Source organism: Cotesia glomerata, linkage group LG3 (genome assembly GCF_020080835.1).
Source record: "Cotesia glomerata isolate CgM1 linkage group LG3, MPM_Cglom_v2.3, whole genome shotgun sequence".
Lineage (NCBI taxonomy): Eukaryota > Metazoa > Arthropoda > Insecta > Hymenoptera > Braconidae > Cotesia > Cotesia glomerata.
This window is the reverse complement of record NC_058160.1, coordinates 9,544,137-9,561,606: the sequence shown is the minus strand read 5'-3', so window position 1 is coordinate 9,561,606 and position 17,470 is coordinate 9,544,137. Positions and strand designations below refer to the sequence as shown.

Sequence of the window (17,470 nt, the reverse complement as noted above, 5' to 3'; positions counted from 1 at the left end):
GCCTCTTACGACTAAAAAGGGTTAATAATTATAAAAAGAAATTTTAAATAATTTGGTGGGAAAAATAAAAATAGACTTCAACGCCTCTGGCGGCGAAATTTTTATTTTTCTTTTTGGCGCCAATTTTTAAATCATTATAATTTAAACAACATAAAATACATTATTATTATTTAATTAAATATAAAAAATAGTAATTATATTTTAAAATATAATAATTATAATATTAAAAAGGTAAAAAATTATTTATTTATCTTTATTCAGATAAAATCAATTAGGCAAAAGTGCGCATGCGGGTATTATCGATTAGTAACTCAAGAAAATAATAATTATTTAATTTTCTCTTAGTATGTAGTTTATTCATTAAAATTATAAACATAATTTTTATTTACTATTTATTATTTATTTTTTTTAACGAATGTAGTCCATTTTTTTAATTATTTTCTGTATATGATTTTACAATCATTAACAAATATTTTGCTGTTCAGTTAATCATCAAGGTAGCTTGGTGTATGTACACATAATTAGGCTATATAAAAAAATTACTTGAAATAATAAGTATTTATTTAATGACACTTTTTACTCAATAATTCATTTGAAATAAAAAAAAAAAATACTTGTAAAAATCTATAGTAAATTTTTTTCTTAATAAAACTAGTTAAAAAATTAATATATTTATGATAAAAAATATATCATACAAATTACTAATAATAATTTGAAAAAAAACATAAAACAAAGTTGGTTATCCTTAAAATAATATGATAAAAATATCTATATACAATAAAATTAATATATATATAACAACCAAACTACCTTACGATATAATTTTCATTTAAGTAATAAAAACTTAAATTAATACAATGATTAATGATTAATTAATCAACATTATTATTTCAATAATAAATAATTAAAATTAAAAATTATACCTATCATTAACTTTGTAAAGATTGTCAATACAAGTTTAAAAAGTAAAAAGATATCAATTAATTATTTATCTTCACATTTACACCTTTAGCCATTTAAAAAATTTTTTTTTATTTAATTCTATTTTTTTTTAATCACTTATTTATAAAATTTAAAAATTCGGCACTTTTAAGCAGACACTGTCTCAACGATTGATTTTTTAATTATTTCTCCAAAATTTTCTTCATTATTATCAGTTGTTTTTTCTTCAGCTTTATTAATTTCATTATTAACATCACTATTAATCCCATTATTACCATAGTCATTATTATCATTACAATTGCCAATATTTTTTTCTTTATCATTGTCATGATTACCGTCATTATTTTTATGTTGGTGATAATGATGATGATGATGATGATGGTGATGATGGTGATGATTGCTACTATCCTTAACAGAATTAACCAGCTGATAATTATTCAAAGAATGGGATTCAGCTTGCTCGTAATAAGAGTACCGTCCGGCTAATAAGTCTGAAAAGGGTTCAAGTTTTCCCATGTGTTGAGCAGCACTGGTTGATTGTCTTACTGAATTTAAATTAGTGTACTGCAGAGGAGGATTATCTTCTGTCGGAGATTGCTGATAAATTTTAGACTGGCCGTGGCTGTTTTTCTGAATTGCCTCACAAGAAATTGACGGTCCAGCAGCAACATCACCAGAAGCTGATGCTGCCGTTGAAGAATCTTGGTAATTATTATAATGAGTAAACGCTTGTTGGAATTGCTGGATAAATTGTGGTTTTTGTTGCTGCTGTTTTAATTTGTTTTGATGATTTTGCAGCTGATGTTCTTGTTGCTGATGCTGATGCTGATGTTGATGTTGATAATAATGGTAATTATTTTGATGATGCCGTGATGTTGATGGTCCTAATTCATAACTTGAATAATTTTCATAGTTAGATTGAAAAGTTGGTCCAGTAAAACCCTGAAAAACTTGATTAAATTCTTGTGGAATTTTATTAGCAATATCTTCATTTGAATAGCAATTATCCCGCACGCCATACAAATCAAGATTATTTTCACGTGTTGACTGTAATGGCAAAATTGCAGATGATGGCAGTGGAGGTGTTGTTGGTTTTTTTATTTTTGTTAAATCTAATGTATCAGCATTGTTGTAATGAAGAGTTGTTAAGCCAGTAGAAATGCCAATAGAAGCATCTGTTGATGATGATTCTGATAGATGATTATGATTAGATTGTTCTAAGTCATTTATTTTTTGATCAAATACTGTTGGCAGGGATAAAACTGCTGCTGGTGTTATTGTTGTGGATTTAGAAGCTTCTGTTGTTGTTGTAATGATTGTTGGTGTTCCTGTCGTTGGTGCTGTTGTTGCTGCTGCTGCAGTTACTGTTGATGTTGTGATTTCTTCTTCACGCTGTTTTTTCTCAAGCTCTAGTCGCATTAATGTGTGGATAAAATGCGTTCGTACACGGATTGGATTAAATTCTATGCGACCTGAACTATTAGCACAACCGTCACGTGAACAACCACATGGAAAACCAGCACGATCAACCTATTAAATAATAAAAAGCAATATTATAAGCAATATAAAAATTTATGTAATAATGGCATTAAAGTTAGCAGTCACTTGACCATTTTTCAATTATTTTTTAACAAATAAATTTGTTCCAAAAAATTATTTTTAAAAAATTGCATTTAAAATTTTTTAAAATTTCTACATGTCAATTTTTTTTCATCATTTTTTTTGCTATAATTTGTTTATCAAAAAAATTCTTAAAATTATCAAATATCTGCTGAATTAATTTTTTCATACTTTTTAATGAAAATTAAATCAGCCGACATTAAAAAATTTTTATAATTTTTTTGTTGAAAAAAATTAAAAGAAAAAATTTGACATGTAAAAAATTTGATAAATTTCAAGTGCAATTTTTAAAAAATATTTTTTTACTTATAATTTTTATTGAATCAAAAAAAATAAAAAATTTATCAATTTTTTTTGCTATAATTTATTTGTTACAAAAACAATTAAAATTATTAAATATCTGCTAAATTAATTTTCATGTGTATTAATGATGATTAATTTGATTAAAAAAAAATACCTGGCATTTAACATTGGCTCGTGAACAAGGACAGCTTTCAGGATCGCAATATCCTTTACAGCCACAGCCGCAATGTTCCCTACTTGCACGAATATCACGACAATCGTCTTTTTCAACACCGTCTATTCTGCGTACACCAGCAGCACGTAACAAAGCTCGTCTCTGCCAGGTTGGTACTGGTTGAAGAAAATAATAACTATCAATATCAAGATCCTCGGTGTCACTGGGCTCTTCGTCGGTATCATCGCTTGGGTCCTCCGAACTTGATGCAGCCTCAGCGATACAAGTAGCCGCTCTTTCAGATCTCAATTGAGCTAATCGCGCTCGATGAAGTCTTCTCTGTTCGGCAGCATGTTCTGTTAGTGAAAATCTCTCAGCATGTGTGTGAATTGCACTCATACCCAGTGTGCTACCACCCTGTTGATATTGATATTTATGTTGTCATTATTAAATCACATTAAATATAAAGTAAAAGACCCAGTTGCAAAAATTAAATGTTTTCAAAAAACCAATTATCTAAAAACATAATTTATAAATTATATTTACTAGCAACCTTGCAGTCACTATGTGATTGCCGTGACTTGTGAACTAGAAATAAATAAAATTTTGCTTTATTAAATAATGACTTTTGTTAAATTGCACTGTATTTTTTTTAACTATTGACATTTTTAAAGATATAAACTCATCCCGATGTTACACTCATCAAGAGCTTTTATTTGAGTACTCACAAGCATTTTGATGTATTTTTCATATATACATATATATAATATATTTAAATATATGAAAAATTGATGTGGGTAGTCTAATGAAAGGTCTTGATAAGTGTTCTTGATAAGTGATAAGATCATAACATTGGAATGAGCTTATATCTTTAAAAATGTCAATAGTTCAAAAGATACAAGGTCATTTCTTAATTATGTATCTAGAGATAGATAATTTTCGAATGCAGCCTAAATACTTATCATCATAAATTGACTATCGGTGAGAATTATAAGAAACCTTGAAAAGGCACAAATTCAAGTCAAGACCTTTGAAATGACACTAAATTTCACTAAAAAAACCGATTTTATCATATGACAATCCTGGACACAAAATTTTTCTTATTTTCTTAATAGTTTAGATTAATTTATTGGAGTTTTTTTTTTAATTAATCTAAAATTGCAAGTGTCAATAACTGGGTCTTTTACCATAAACTAAAAAAAAAAATATTCATATAAACAATACCTGAGATGGAACACAAGTAAAACCTTGAGCTCGTGGAAAATAATAAACCGTAACAGCATCAAAATGTATGTTGCGTTTTTTTGCTATAATCGGTTGTTTTTCATCTTGCTGTTCTTGATCCTCTTGTTGTTGTCGTTGCTGCTGCTGCTGTTGTTGGTGATGATGGTCATCTTTATCTTTATTGTTATTACTTCTCTTAGCGGATGGTTGTTCACCTTTCGCATAATCAGTTATTCGTCGTTTTAAATTGCTTTTTTGTGGGGTTCCAATGGTTGGCAACGGTAGTAGTGTCAATGAAGCCTCGCTATTTTCATCTACTGATATCGAAGTTTTAAGTGGATTGATTACTGAAATAAAAAATCATTTTAATTAAAATTCTAATATAGTTGAAATTAAAAAAAAAAATTGAATTCAACCATAAATAAATAAAAGATAAGAAAATAATTTTATTTAGTAAATATACCTTTTTCTTTATCTCCAAGAATATCTTCTGGAATTCTATCAAGAAAAGACGTCTCCGAGTCACTTTCAGGTGCTGGTTGGATCCCAGGATCGCCAGGAATTTCACTTCCTAAGCCTGAATCGCTTCCATCTGATCTAACTTCGTCCCCAGCAGCTCCGGTGTTGAGCGCCAAACTTTCCGCAGAATCTTCCTCAGGTTCTTGGATGATCGACGTAAGCCTGGTCAACGATGAAGGTTCATCGCAGGTCAGTCCATCAACATCAACATCAGCATCAAGATTATCATCAACATCAATTTGAATACTATTGAATTTAGTTTCATGTTTTGATTCTTGTTTAAACTCTAATTCATCAACACCCGATTCAGTTGCCGAATTCTGAATAGTATCCGTTGTCGCCATAGAAATTAATTCTAAATCAACTGAATCGATTCTTTCTTTTCCAATAATTTTTGATTCAGTAATTACTTCCGACACTGGATTTTCTTTTTGCTCCAATTGATCAAATTCGTTTTCAAGCCGCTTATTTATTTTTAATTGAGATTTAATTATTTCACCACATTCATCTTTTATTTTAAATTCATTATTTTCGTCAACACGTGACAATACAACCATTAATTCTTTTTGATTGATTGTTTCTTCTAATGATAATTTACAATTATCAGTCAGTAAACAATTGCCTATTGATTCTTCAAAATTAATTATATCTTCTAATTGTTGATTACTATTACAACTACTATTACTAATTTTATCAAGATTGCTATTATTATTTTGACTAATATTACGATCTAACAATTGTTTATTACTATTATTATTATCTGGTGTCAATGATATTTCACCAAGAGTACGTTCACGAAGACTCACAAGCACTGGAGATAGTCTACGTACATCATGCTTCAATTGTTTGGCTTCCTCATCTGATATCTCAAGACCGACTACTGTCTTATCAATATTATTAATAGGCACGAATTCATCTGTTGAATCAACACTATTTAATTCTTTAAAATCTAGAATTTTTATTTCTTCTTTTTTATCTTCACTTGTTATTACTTCTTTTGCTTCATCAATTGATGTTAATGGTTGTGTACTTTTATTCATTAATAAATTATTATTATCTATTGATATATTTTTACTATCATTACTAGATAATTGTAATTGGTTAAACGGAGCTGCGGTGTTTGTAGCAGTGTCCAATGAGTTAGCTTCCTCTTGGGCTTCATTTTTCATATTTGTTTCAATTATCGCCGGTGTTTTCATTCTCGTTTATTTTTTTCTTCTAAAAAATAAAAATAATTATTTTTTAATTATTATTTTACTTAATAATGAGAGCTCAAAGAGATCAATAAGTAGCGCGCTTACTGATACCAACGCGCATACAAAAAAAAAAAACAATAATTACAAATAATAAAAAAAAATCATAATAATAATAATTTTAAAAAAAATTTTTAATAATACTAAACTTCAAAATTTTTTATTTAAACAAAAACATATTCACACACATATGTTTATTTATTTCTTCTTAATAATTATAAAAAATTATTAATAATTGTAATATTAATTAAAGATTAATTTTGAGAATATTGAGTGTAAATTTATTAATAAATGTTTATAAAATAAATAATATAATATGTAAAATAATGTAATGTAAACACTAATATAGATTTATGATTTATTAACTAAAAAATAAAGACTTGCTTCTGTTTATTGGAGCCGTTATCCGATTCGTAGTTGACGTTAAAGTGAACGGAGTGAGCTGAAGTTGTTGTAAAAGCTGGAGTGAGCATTATATGTATATAAATATATAATAGATATATGTAGTATTTTCATATACTCCTACTTTTGTAGTAAAGTGTGCTAGTGTTGGTTTTGCGCGCACGCGCGTTTGTTAAATTAACTTGTTTATAAAAAAAGTAGAATTTGTTTATAAGGTAGATAGACAGTAAGTTGATTTAGAATTTACTTTGATACTGATTTGAGAATTTAAGATATTTTGCGGGGTTTAATTAAATTAAAAAAAATTTTTTTAATAATTTTATACAATTTTTAAAATAATTTTATAAAAAGCTGTAAAATTTTAGTTATGATACAAATTTTACTGCAAATGTTACTAATATTACATATGATGAGAGTTTGTGAGTCGAAAAGCTCAGGAAAATGGGAGAATCGGAGAATCGATCCTTACCCTTACTCTATAGTAGTACTGCAGTAATGTAGAAGCGTTATCGAACAGTAAATTTATACCGTAAACTATCATATTTTTCTTCTTGAATTTATTATTAAAAATTTTAATTAGTTTTATTATTTAAATTTTTAATTATTGACTGCAGGAAAGATCTATGAATAAATAAATAAAATTTATTGGTCGTTTGAAGCTTTAATCCATAAATTATATAAAAATTAATACAATCTTTCTATTTGTCAATTTTTTTTAGTTATAAAACCAAAACCATGAGAGAAAATAAGATAAAAAGAAAGTAAAAATTGAATGGAAATAATTGTAGAAGAGAATGTAAAAAAAAGAGGTAAAAGCTCTGATACAAGAGGGAAAGGAATCAATGACGGTCGTCGTGGCAACTGATGCTTGATCTTAAATCATTGAAAATACTATCAACTATTTTCTACCTTTTAACTTCTCGCTAAGAAAATTGAAAATTTTCAAAAATCGGGAAGTTATTGGTTTTACCCCGTTTTTCGAAAATCGAGTTTTCATCAGATTTCGACGTTTTGAGGTCCTAAGAAGCTTCCCTGACTATTCCCGCGAGGGTGTCACTATGTCACTATGTCTGCGTGTGTGTGTGTGTGTGTGTGTGTGTGTGTGTGTGTGTGTGTGTGTGTGTGTGTGTGTGTGTGTGTGTGTGTGTGTGTGTGTGTGTGTGAGAGAGTAAGTAAGTAAGTAAGTAAGTAAGTAAGTAAGTAAGTATGTAAACCTCTTATAACTTATGAACGGTTGAACCGATTTCATCGCGGTTGGTGTCATTCGAAAGGGCTTCGCCAAACTTAGATTTCCTGTTAATTTGAACCGATTCGGACCGATCGATTTTGAGAAATTTGGAGAAATCTAAAAAAAAATCGGAAAAAAATTTTTTTCAGAAGTGGTTTTTTTGGAATAACTTTTAAACGGCTTTACCGATCGATTCCAAAAACTAATCAGCTTTCTACCTTGAAAAACCACGTCGATCGCCGCCAATCCGGTCAAAATCGGTTGATTCGTTCGAGAGATATCGTGAACGAAAGAAAACCGAAAAAAGTGTTTTTTCGGAGTTACTCCGAAATTTCTAGTTTGACCAATTGAAACTTAGCAATTCTTTATGAGGCTTAAAAACTGCGTAGAATGCCGCCAACCACGTTAAAATCGGTTCATTCATTCAAAAGTTATTGCGGTTTGAAAATTCAAAAAATAGCGTTCTGTGAAACTTGTATCAGACTTTTGAGCTCATGAGCTCAAAAGCATAGAAAAGGTATCGTTTTGAGCTCGGGGAGCTCAAAACAACACACAGATTGTATTTTTGAGCTCAAAGAGCTCAAAAAAACGGCCATGTATTAACGGAATCAGCGGGAAGTTGCAGGGATGGCCTTTGGGGTCAACCGTTTTCCTAATTTTTTTGTTTTTATTTATTCACACCTTTTTGTTGAAAATTTTAATTTTAGTTAAATTTCATATTACTTTATTGAAATAAAAATTTAGTTTTTGAATATCAACGCATCGATAAGAACAAGTCCTGTGTTACCAATAAAATTAATTTAGTAGCACACCTTTGACTATTGCAATTAATAGTTGATTACCTTTAATTTTTAATAATTTAATCAATTATTTGAAATAAAAAAAAAATTATAATTCTTATTTTTTAACAATTGGAAATTTGATTTACTTTTTCTAATTAAATACTTGATTTAATATTACACAATATATACTACTAAATTTGATATATTATTTTTATTTTTTTCCTAAAATATTACTTTACTTCCCTGGAATAAATATTTTCATTTTTAAATGTATAAGTATACACATGTACTGTCATTTTACGATAACCGTTATTCGTAGTTATGTATTGTCATAAATATTTTTTTTTATTTTGTATTATTTATTTGTTTTAATTTTTTTTTTTCTTAGAAAACTAATTATTTAAATTTTATCTTAAATTTGATTGAAATTAGCAGAAAAATTTTTAATTCTTCACGGTACATGCGACGTGTCAAATTAATTGAAAATAATAAATAAATAAAGTAAAAAATACCGGCTACTCACCTTTTAAGTAAAAATTATTCTCCTTCCATATTAATATTTTTCATAGTTAAAATCACTGTATTAAAACATCACGTCAGAGTTTTTTACTCGTCAAATAATTATATAAACAACGTGATGAAATAAAAATAAATTAACTTTATTAATAAAATTTTGATTATATTAATAACTAAAATGTTAAAAAAAAATATTAATTGCAAGTGTTTATCGCAGAGTATATATTGCTAAGTTGAGTGTTACTAAGCCATCTTGACGATACTCCAGTATTTTTTCTTTTCTCTTTCTTTGTATATATGTATACATATATATATGTTTTTTTATACTTATTGTTGTATATCAGTACGAATGCAGATCAATTGTAAATAATTATGGAGCGTCACAACACAGGTAGAACAATGAGAATTTAATATACTAAAGATATTAATAAAGTATATTAAAATATAAGGTTAAAATTGTAAATTGTACTAGCAAGTGTGCAAGGTAAAGACAGCAGTCACGACTTATGTAGTGTATCTACGATGGTCACGACGCATCAACCTCAACCAACAACTATATAAACACCTATAACTATAGCTATGTAGCGTGCTGATGCTGCTGCCTGCCACTGTACAATATTCGATGATGCATTATTTTCTTTATCTGTTTATTATTTTTCACTGTGGATTATCGGATGCACTAATGGGTACAAAGTGTATAAATGCACTTGTAAATATTATTCCAATTTTAATTTTTTTAATTAATATTTTATTAATTTTTTTTATTTTTGTTATTATTATTCGGCTATACTATTGTAAATTCCTTTGACTGCTTTCACTTTTTTATATAGTACATTATCACTCAGAATTTTTTTTTATCACTTATTAATTATTTATCAATTTATCCACATATAATCTCATAATTTTTTTATTATTATAAATAATGATATTTTTAAAAAAATATTTTCAATTAAAAAACAAATTGGTCCATACCATAATAGATGATTTTTGAATTTCTCATCTGCGGTGGCGCTACTGTCGTTTTCTCAGTAGCTGTCATGGAAGCTTTCTTATTACAGCGCTATAAATTTTTTTTATGGCTGCGTAAGTATAAAATGAAATTATTAAATAAGTAAGCCGACATGTGAAAATGTTAGAAGTTTTTTTTATTGAAGAAATAATTACAAAAAAATAAAATCAAATTTTATGACATTAAAGTTAACAGTCGCTTGACAATTTTTTTATTTTTGTAAAATGTAATATTTTAAAAATGTTTTTTAGTTCTAATTTAATAAATGAAAAAAAAAATTAAAAGCTTCGGATAACTTTAGTATTATAAATATTAATATACCTAATGTGCGCGAGAATTTAGAAAATTTTATTAAAATAAAAAAATGTTAAAAGTTATTATAATTTTTTTCTAGGATTATAATTAAAAATAAACATGTAATATTTCAGTACAATGTTATATTTTTTCAAAATTAAAAATATGATACTAGAGTCAGCAGTCACTTGACAATTTTTTAATTTTATTTACTAAATAAATTTGTTGTGAAAAATTATTAAAAAAAAATTGCATTTTTAATTTTTTTGAATTTCTACATGTCAATTTTTTTGCCATAATTTATTTGTTAAAAAAATTCTTAAATATCTCCTAAATTAATTTTCATTAAAATAATATCTTGGATTAAAAAACAGTACTATTTTTTTTAATATTGTATATTATGATTTATTTCTCTTTTTGACACTACAATTATTTTTAATCGATAATTATATTATTATTCTTAATTGTTAAAATAATAATTTCATTTTTTCTTTTTTAAGATATACATTAAAAATAATTCAGGCTCTATTTCACAAATCATTACATAAAAAAGATTTTTTTTTTTTATAGAATAATTATCAATAATATTCAAATCTATTGTAAATAATCTCTTTAATATAATTGTTGTTAGATGCAATTTGAATTAATATTTATTTATATTAAATATAATATAAATTAATAATTAAAAATAAATTCTGTAACTCTAACGTGTTTTTTCATTTATCAATGTAATCGATGACAATTTTCTTAATATTAATATTAATATATATCTTCACTATTACTCGTCATTTTTATTTAAATATTTTATAAATAATTAAGTCAGTGAATTATGGAATTTTTAATTTATTAATTGTAAAATAAATTAATCCATGCTCTTTGGCACTTGAAATATTATTATCTGAGCGATTTCATCCATTATTATTATTATAAATATAATCTATCAATTGTTGTTATTATATATTAATATAGAGAATAATAAATATATTTATGTTTTACTTATATAAATTTAATAATTAATGCAATATAATTAATTATTATTGACGCATATGATTTTATTAAAATCTTATTAACACGTATCACATGCTATATTGACTATCGTTTCCTCGTTATTTATTTATTAACTGTCCTCTGTTCAAGATGAACAATTTGTCAGTTAATAATAAATATTTATTGCTTTATTAAAAATTATTTGTAAATATTATTGTATTTGAAAATCTTAGTGACTAGTACTTTCATTTACTTTCATTTAGTTCAAACTCTACTTATGATATTTATAAAAAAAAAAAATTTAAGTTGACTCTGATCCTGTAACACTTAAATCAGCAGTTGAGGGTGTTCTATCATTAGATGGACCACTTGAATTAATACCTGATGTATTTAATGCATGAATACCTTGTAACTCTGGAACATCTTGAAAAAGTTTACCAGGAAATCCTTGGAGCAAATCATATGACACTGGTGTGGGTGGTAGTGCGGTTGTATGTGCATGCGGTGATTGAAGTACTGCTATTACTCTCCTCAATTCTTCCAGTGCATTACCTATATTTATCAATAAAAGCAATGTATTTAAAATTTTTTAAAGAAGTATGTGTTTTAAAAAATATTATTAAGTTACCTTGCATAAGAATGTAATTTTTAGCCAATAATAATGTTGCAATTTTAGATAATTTTCTTACTGAAGGACTGTGAGCGTAAGGGATAACTGAACGTAATTCATCAAGTGCATCATTTAAATCATGCATTCTTCGACGTTCACGTGCATTTATATTTAATCTTACACTTTTTCCTTGACGTGAACTTTTCGATTTTGGTGGACAGTTTAAACGTGATCCTGTAGGCCTAAAAATAATAATAATAATAATGACATGTTAGACCTTAAAATTATAGTTATTATTATAATTACAATTAACTTAAATTTTTTGAATAATAATAATAATAATCTATATTATTGAGAGAATAAGAAAAATTTAGTGTCCAGGATAGTCATATAATAAAATCGGTTTTTTTTAGTGAAATTTAGTGTCATTGCAAAGATCTTGATTTGAATTCGTGCCTTTTCAAGGTTTCATATCATTCTCACCAATAGTCAATTTATGATGATAAGTATTTAGGCTGTGTTCGAAAATGCTCTATCTCCAGGTACATAATTAAGAAATGACCTTGTATCTTGTGAACTATTGATATTTTTAAAGATATAAGCTCATCCTGATGTTATACTCATCGAGACCTTTCATTTGAGTACCCACATCAATTTTTCATATATTAATATATATTATATATATGTATATATGAAAAATATATCAAAATGCATGTGGGTACTCAAATGGAAGCTCTTGATGAGTGTAACATCGAGATGAGCTTATACCTTTAAAAACGTCAATAGTTAAAAAAATACAGTGAAATTTAACAAAAGTTATTAATTAATAAAGCAAAATTTTATTTATTTATAGTTAACAAGTCACATATAGTGACTGAAAGGTTGCTAGTAATAATAATAATAATAATCACTTTAGATTATAAAATTATTATTATTAACTTAAATTTTTTGACTAATAATAATAATAAAAATTTTGAAATGAACCTTTCTTGATCAGGACGATTTTCATCAGATGATAAAACACTAGAAGAGGTATGTGGTTGAGGTTGTTGTTGAAAATAAAATCCTCCAAGACCAACAGCACCTAATGGAGTTCGTCTTCCATGATTTTGCGAATGATCAGATCCAGGAGTATAACCTGTTGAAGATACTCCAAGACCTGGATGTGCTGGTGGTGGTGCTGAATACGCTGCTATTGACTCCAATGATGGATTTGATTGATTTTGTAACTGGTGCTTTTTATTTATTAATACAATTAATAATTTTAATTTCGTTAAAATAATTAATGTTTATTAAAATACTCACACGGTGTTCCCATGCCCATGCAGGATGCGTTGAGCCACGCCATCCACCCTGATTTAAATGGTTGTTATCAGAAAGTATTTCACGCCGATCGTCTTCATCACCTGAACTGCTTTCACCGTCGTAAGATCTCATTTTTTATTTTAATATTTTTGTTATTATTTATTTTATCACTTTTATTAATTGTTGATTATTTATTTTCTTCTTTGGTTGGTTAATTGCCTTTAAATTATATTTAATTTACCATTATCTTCACAAAAAATTACATAAAATTTTGAATAATATAAAATTACTTACAAAATTGTTATTAATAATATTTAGAATTGATTGCGGCCGCACAGGACATGAGTAAAAATTTTTTTCGTTCCATAATCACCCTAGTATAACTGAAAAAAAAAATAAATTGATTATTTTCTATGTCTAAATTTTAAAATAATTATTTGAAAAAAATATTTTAACGATCAGAAATTATTTTAAAAATCATTAGAGAAGAAAATATATGAAGAAAGAAGAAAAAAAAAACAAGAAAATTTAATTAAATAGTACATACCTACTTATTGTCGAGTTTGTCCTGCGCCCTTGTGGACTTTTAATTCTTTCTAGCATCCCTTTTTTCATCTCTCCCACCACAAAACTTCTGGTCCTAGTCTCGAAACTCGAAACTCGAGATGTTAACTAAACTGAAGCTTTCAACATCCCCCAGAGTGATTTTAATTCACATTTAATCCAAAAGATAGCGCCATAACAACCATCAAAATCCAATATATATAATATATATATACTTGAAACTTTATCGAATTTTGGTAGCAATATCAATGCAAAATTCAGCAAAAAATATAAGAAGAAATAAAATGACTTGAAAATTTTAATAAAAAAATGATATATTATTGATATTTACTTTTTTTAATAATAAAATTATATTAAATAAAAATTTGGGTAAGAAAAAAAGCTTATTATTAAAAGTAATTGAACTGGAGCATTTTTTTTTAAATTATAACTTCTTAATTACAATTCTAATTTTATTATTCTGTATTTTTTTTCAGCGAGAAGAAGAATTGATTTTTCGAAGATGATTTTTTTATTTAGGATAAAATCTAAAGTACTGTGCGTATAAAAAGTCTACGCCTCAGTAATTAAATAATAAGATAAAATTATAACATTCTTGAGAACTTCCTTTTCAAAAGCACAAAATTTTATATGGAATTAATTTACTTAAAAATAATTTAAAGAAGAAGAATTCTTGAGCGTTTTTTTTTTTAAGCTAAGAAAATTCTTAGAAGAAATTGAGAAAATTTTTTTTTCTTGAGAAAGCTTTATTTATTCTTACTCCATTAAATTATATATGAGATATTATTGATTATATTATTAATGGTAAGTAGCTTTAAGAAGTATTTTAATGATTTTTTATTATTTATGTTGTCTACTCGCTAATTTTTCTATTTTTTTAAAAATGATATTTATGATTATGATTATTTCCGTGAAAAGAAGAAATTGTAAAAACAATATTTTTCGACATACAGATCCTTTAATTTAAATAACAGGAAAATTATATTTATAGTAATAATAATTTTTCAAAAAATAGCAAAAAAATCTTGTTTTTAAAAACAAAATAGCCATCAACATGAACGATTTTAATTATAATCGGAATTTATAATGTGTATATGTATTATATTTAAAGTTACACTTGCATATTTTTAAATATACATGTAGATAAAGGGATGAGGTGTACACGAGTCGAGAACAGTTACCATGACAACATTCTGCGGCTTACTTTAGCTTCCTCTCATTTCAACTGGATCAATACAGCATCACCAGCTTCTAGCTCCCGGACCAAACACACCCCTATTACTTTCTCTCTTTCGCTCCTTCTCTCTCTCTCTCAGCTACTCCTACTACCCTGTACACACAAATCTAGAACTCACAACCCTATATATTCGTATATAGATATATCATGTATATATGTATATAACCCCGTTACTTTTCTGGCCCTTATATAATTCCCAATCTCTTGGATCTTCAACTATCCCTAAACTAAGACCCTTCTTTACTATTCTTCTTTCATTTTCTCTTTCTCTCTCTCTATTGATTTATCCGTCCAAATATCTATTCATCTCAAATTTTTCTCTGAATTTTATTTTATATTTTGGCCATATAATTCATTTTTAAGAAAAATTATTGAAAGCAAGAAAATCAGTTTAAAGAATTTTATTGTCTTTATTCGAGTAGGAAAAGTCTTGAATTGATATATTTTCTTGGAAAAAACGGATAAAAAAATTAATTTGATTTTAAAGGAAAATTCTTGATCAAATAATTTCATTTTCATAATTTTAAATTAAGTAAAAAAATTTTTTATTCAAGAAATTTTTCTTTGTTCAATTTAATTTTATTTAAATTTAAAATTAATTCAAAATTCTACAAAATGATATTTTTGCTCTTAAATCTAATTAATTTTTTTTATCAGAATAAATATTAAATAAATCTCGACATTTTTATATGTTAGTTTTTAAAACATTTTTTACAGCAATGGGTGACATATTATAATTTATTAATATAGAGCAGCGCGACTATAATTTATTAACTTGTTCTTGACTCTCTTTCTCTTTCACTAATTTTTTTAAAAGTAATATTTAATATCTAAGAAATAATTTTTTTTTTAATTCAAATAAAATAAATGGAGTGATATAATAAATAAATTAATCTTATAATTATAAAAAATTATTTGGATTTAAAATTGACTTTTAATTAAATAAATAGTATATTAAAATAAATTTTAATTTAATTGCTTGCTAATTTAATTTATAAAAAAAAATCTGAAGACTATTTTGAAAATTTTATTTTTTGAAATTTTTCAAATTTATCGGACCGATTTTTTAACTTTTGAAATTTTAATTTGGCAGAGTCTTTTAGAGTATCTTAAAGCGCGTTTCAATCGATCAAGCCATTGAAAAGTTACAAAAGGTTTACACAGACCAGAACATAATCGTAAAAATATCTTTACTTCCTTAAAACCATTTACTTTTCCAGCGGGAAGTTAAAAAATAAATTTAAAAGTACCTCGAAATTATTTTCCATGCAAAGTTAATAAAATAGCGGAGAGATAAAGGCGCAGTAGATGTATAAGGAAAAATAAGCAAAGACCGTATACAAGTAGTATAAGAATAAGAATAAGAATAAAAAATAAAAAGGGCTTGAATCAGGGGTTTAAATTAAATAAAATTTGATCCAACAGAGACCCTGAAGCGGCCTCAAATGGCCGGGATCTGTTGGCGGTCACCATGGTAACGCAGTATCCCGCCCCGTGACGTCACGGCTTCATCGATTTGCAAGCCCCTTATACTGTATCACGGACTCACCCCCAAACTATCCCTAACTCCCGTTAAAGCCACCCCATTTAGTCTCGGTTATCACGACTGCGAATGCTCTCTGTGCTGAAGCTGCGGGCCAACACCCCCGTAAAACTTATTCGCTTTCATTTTTTTACATTTTTTCTCTTTTCTCTTTCAATTTGTTATCATATATATATGGTCAGACACATCCACACAATAACAAAACGCTTGGAGATGCACAGTGTCATCACACTCATCACACATAGAGAGATCAAGACTTGTACATCCTTGATCTTGTTTTTGACAAGGTGTATGGTACTGGCGAGCCAAATAAGTTTATTCTTCTGTTGATATGAAAAGGAACTCTTTCTGTGGTATATACACCATTATTTAAAAAAAAAAAATTACAAAGTACAAGTAATAAAAGTGAGTAACCTTACCCAAGTAATAGACTTTTATTTCTTTATCAATAGTAATGTTTTTTATTTAAATTCCCTAATTTTACTTCTTTCAAATTTATGAAGATAAATTTTATTTTATTATTATCTATATTATTAAGAGAATAAAAAAAATTTTGTGTCCAGAATAATCATATGATAAAATCGGTTTTTTTTTAGTGAAATTTAGTGTCACTGCAAAGGTCTTGATTTAAATTTCTTCCTTTTCAAGATTTCATATCATTTTCACCGATAGTTAATTTATTATGATAAGTATTTAGGCTACATTCGAAAAATGTATCTCTAGATACATAATTAAGAAATGACCTTGTATCTTGTGAATTATTGACATTTTTAAAGATATTAGCTCACCCCGATGTTACACTCATCGAGACCTTTTATTTGAGTACCCACATCAATTTTTCATATATTTATATATATTATATATATATGTATATATGAAAAATATATCAAAATGCATGTGAGTACTCAAATGAAAGCTCTTGATGAGTGTAACATCGTGATGAGCTTATATCTTTAAAAACGTCAATATTTAAGAAAC

The 17,470-nt window shown here is 26.6% G+C and overlaps 2 protein-coding genes across 4 annotated transcripts; both read right to left on the bottom strand.

The window, feature by feature from the left end:
• Nucleotides 1–1,012: 1,012 nt before the first annotated feature.
• LOC123261839 lies at nt 1,013–9,494 on the bottom strand. Of its 3 annotated transcripts, none has more exons than XM_044723678.1 (5): nt 8,947–9,494; nt 4,707–5,977; nt 4,244–4,590; nt 3,020–3,436; nt 1,013–2,472 (listed from the first exon to the last, which is right to left on the bottom strand). In XM_044723678.1, the coding sequence occupies exons 2-5, from the start codon at nt 5,959–5,961 to the stop codon at nt 1,090–1,092; spliced, it is 3,402 nt and encodes a 1,133-aa protein (XP_044579613.1). In that variant the 5' UTR covers nt 5,962–5,977; nt 8,947–9,494; the 3' UTR covers nt 1,013–1,089. The 3 variants fall into 3 exon arrangements, with proteins under 3 accessions (XP_044579613.1, XP_044579611.1, XP_044579614.1); XM_044723676.1 differs by having other exon boundaries at nt 4,707–5,980; nt 8,951–9,493; XM_044723679.1 differs by lacking the exon at nt 8,947–9,494 and adding an exon at nt 6,400–6,475 and having other exon boundaries at nt 4,707–5,980.
• Nucleotides 9,495–11,452: 1,958 nt separating this feature from the next.
• On the bottom strand, nt 11,453–13,837 carry LOC123261843 (class E basic helix-loop-helix protein 23). The gene is made up of 6 exons (XM_044723693.1): nt 13,696–13,837; nt 13,443–13,531; nt 13,149–13,367; nt 12,828–13,078; nt 11,862–12,085; nt 11,453–11,785 (listed from the first exon to the last, which is right to left on the bottom strand). The coding sequence occupies exons 3-6, from the start codon at nt 13,278–13,280 to the stop codon at nt 11,535–11,537; spliced, it is 858 nt and encodes a 285-aa protein (XP_044579628.1). The 5' UTR covers nt 13,281–13,367; nt 13,443–13,531; nt 13,696–13,837; the 3' UTR covers nt 11,453–11,534.
• Between the last annotated feature and the right edge of the window lie 3,633 nt (nt 13,838–17,470).

Coding starts and splice junctions, on each gene's coding strand:
- LOC123261839 (XM_044723678.1), bottom strand. CDS start 5,961: ATGAAAACACCGGCGATAATTGAAACAAATATGAAAAATGAAGCCCAA. Junction 3,437..4,243: donor TTACTTGTGTTCCATCTCAG/GTATTGTTTATA, acceptor CAATATCAACAG/GGTGGTAGCACACTGGGTAT. Junction 2,473..3,019: donor GAGCCAATGTTAAATGCCAG/GTATTTTTTTTT, acceptor ATTATTTAATAG/GTTGATCGTGCTGGTTTTCC.
- LOC123261843 (XM_044723693.1), bottom strand. CDS start 13,280: ATGAGATCTTACGACGGTGAAAGCAGTTCAGGTGATGAAGACGATCGG. Junction 13,079..13,148: donor CATGGGCATGGGAACACCGT/GTGAGTATTTTA, acceptor ATAAATAAAAAG/CACCAGTTACAAAATCAATC. Junction 12,086..12,827: donor AATCGTCCTGATCAAGAAAG/GTTCATTTCAAA, acceptor TATTATTTTTAG/GCCTACAGGATCACGTTTAA.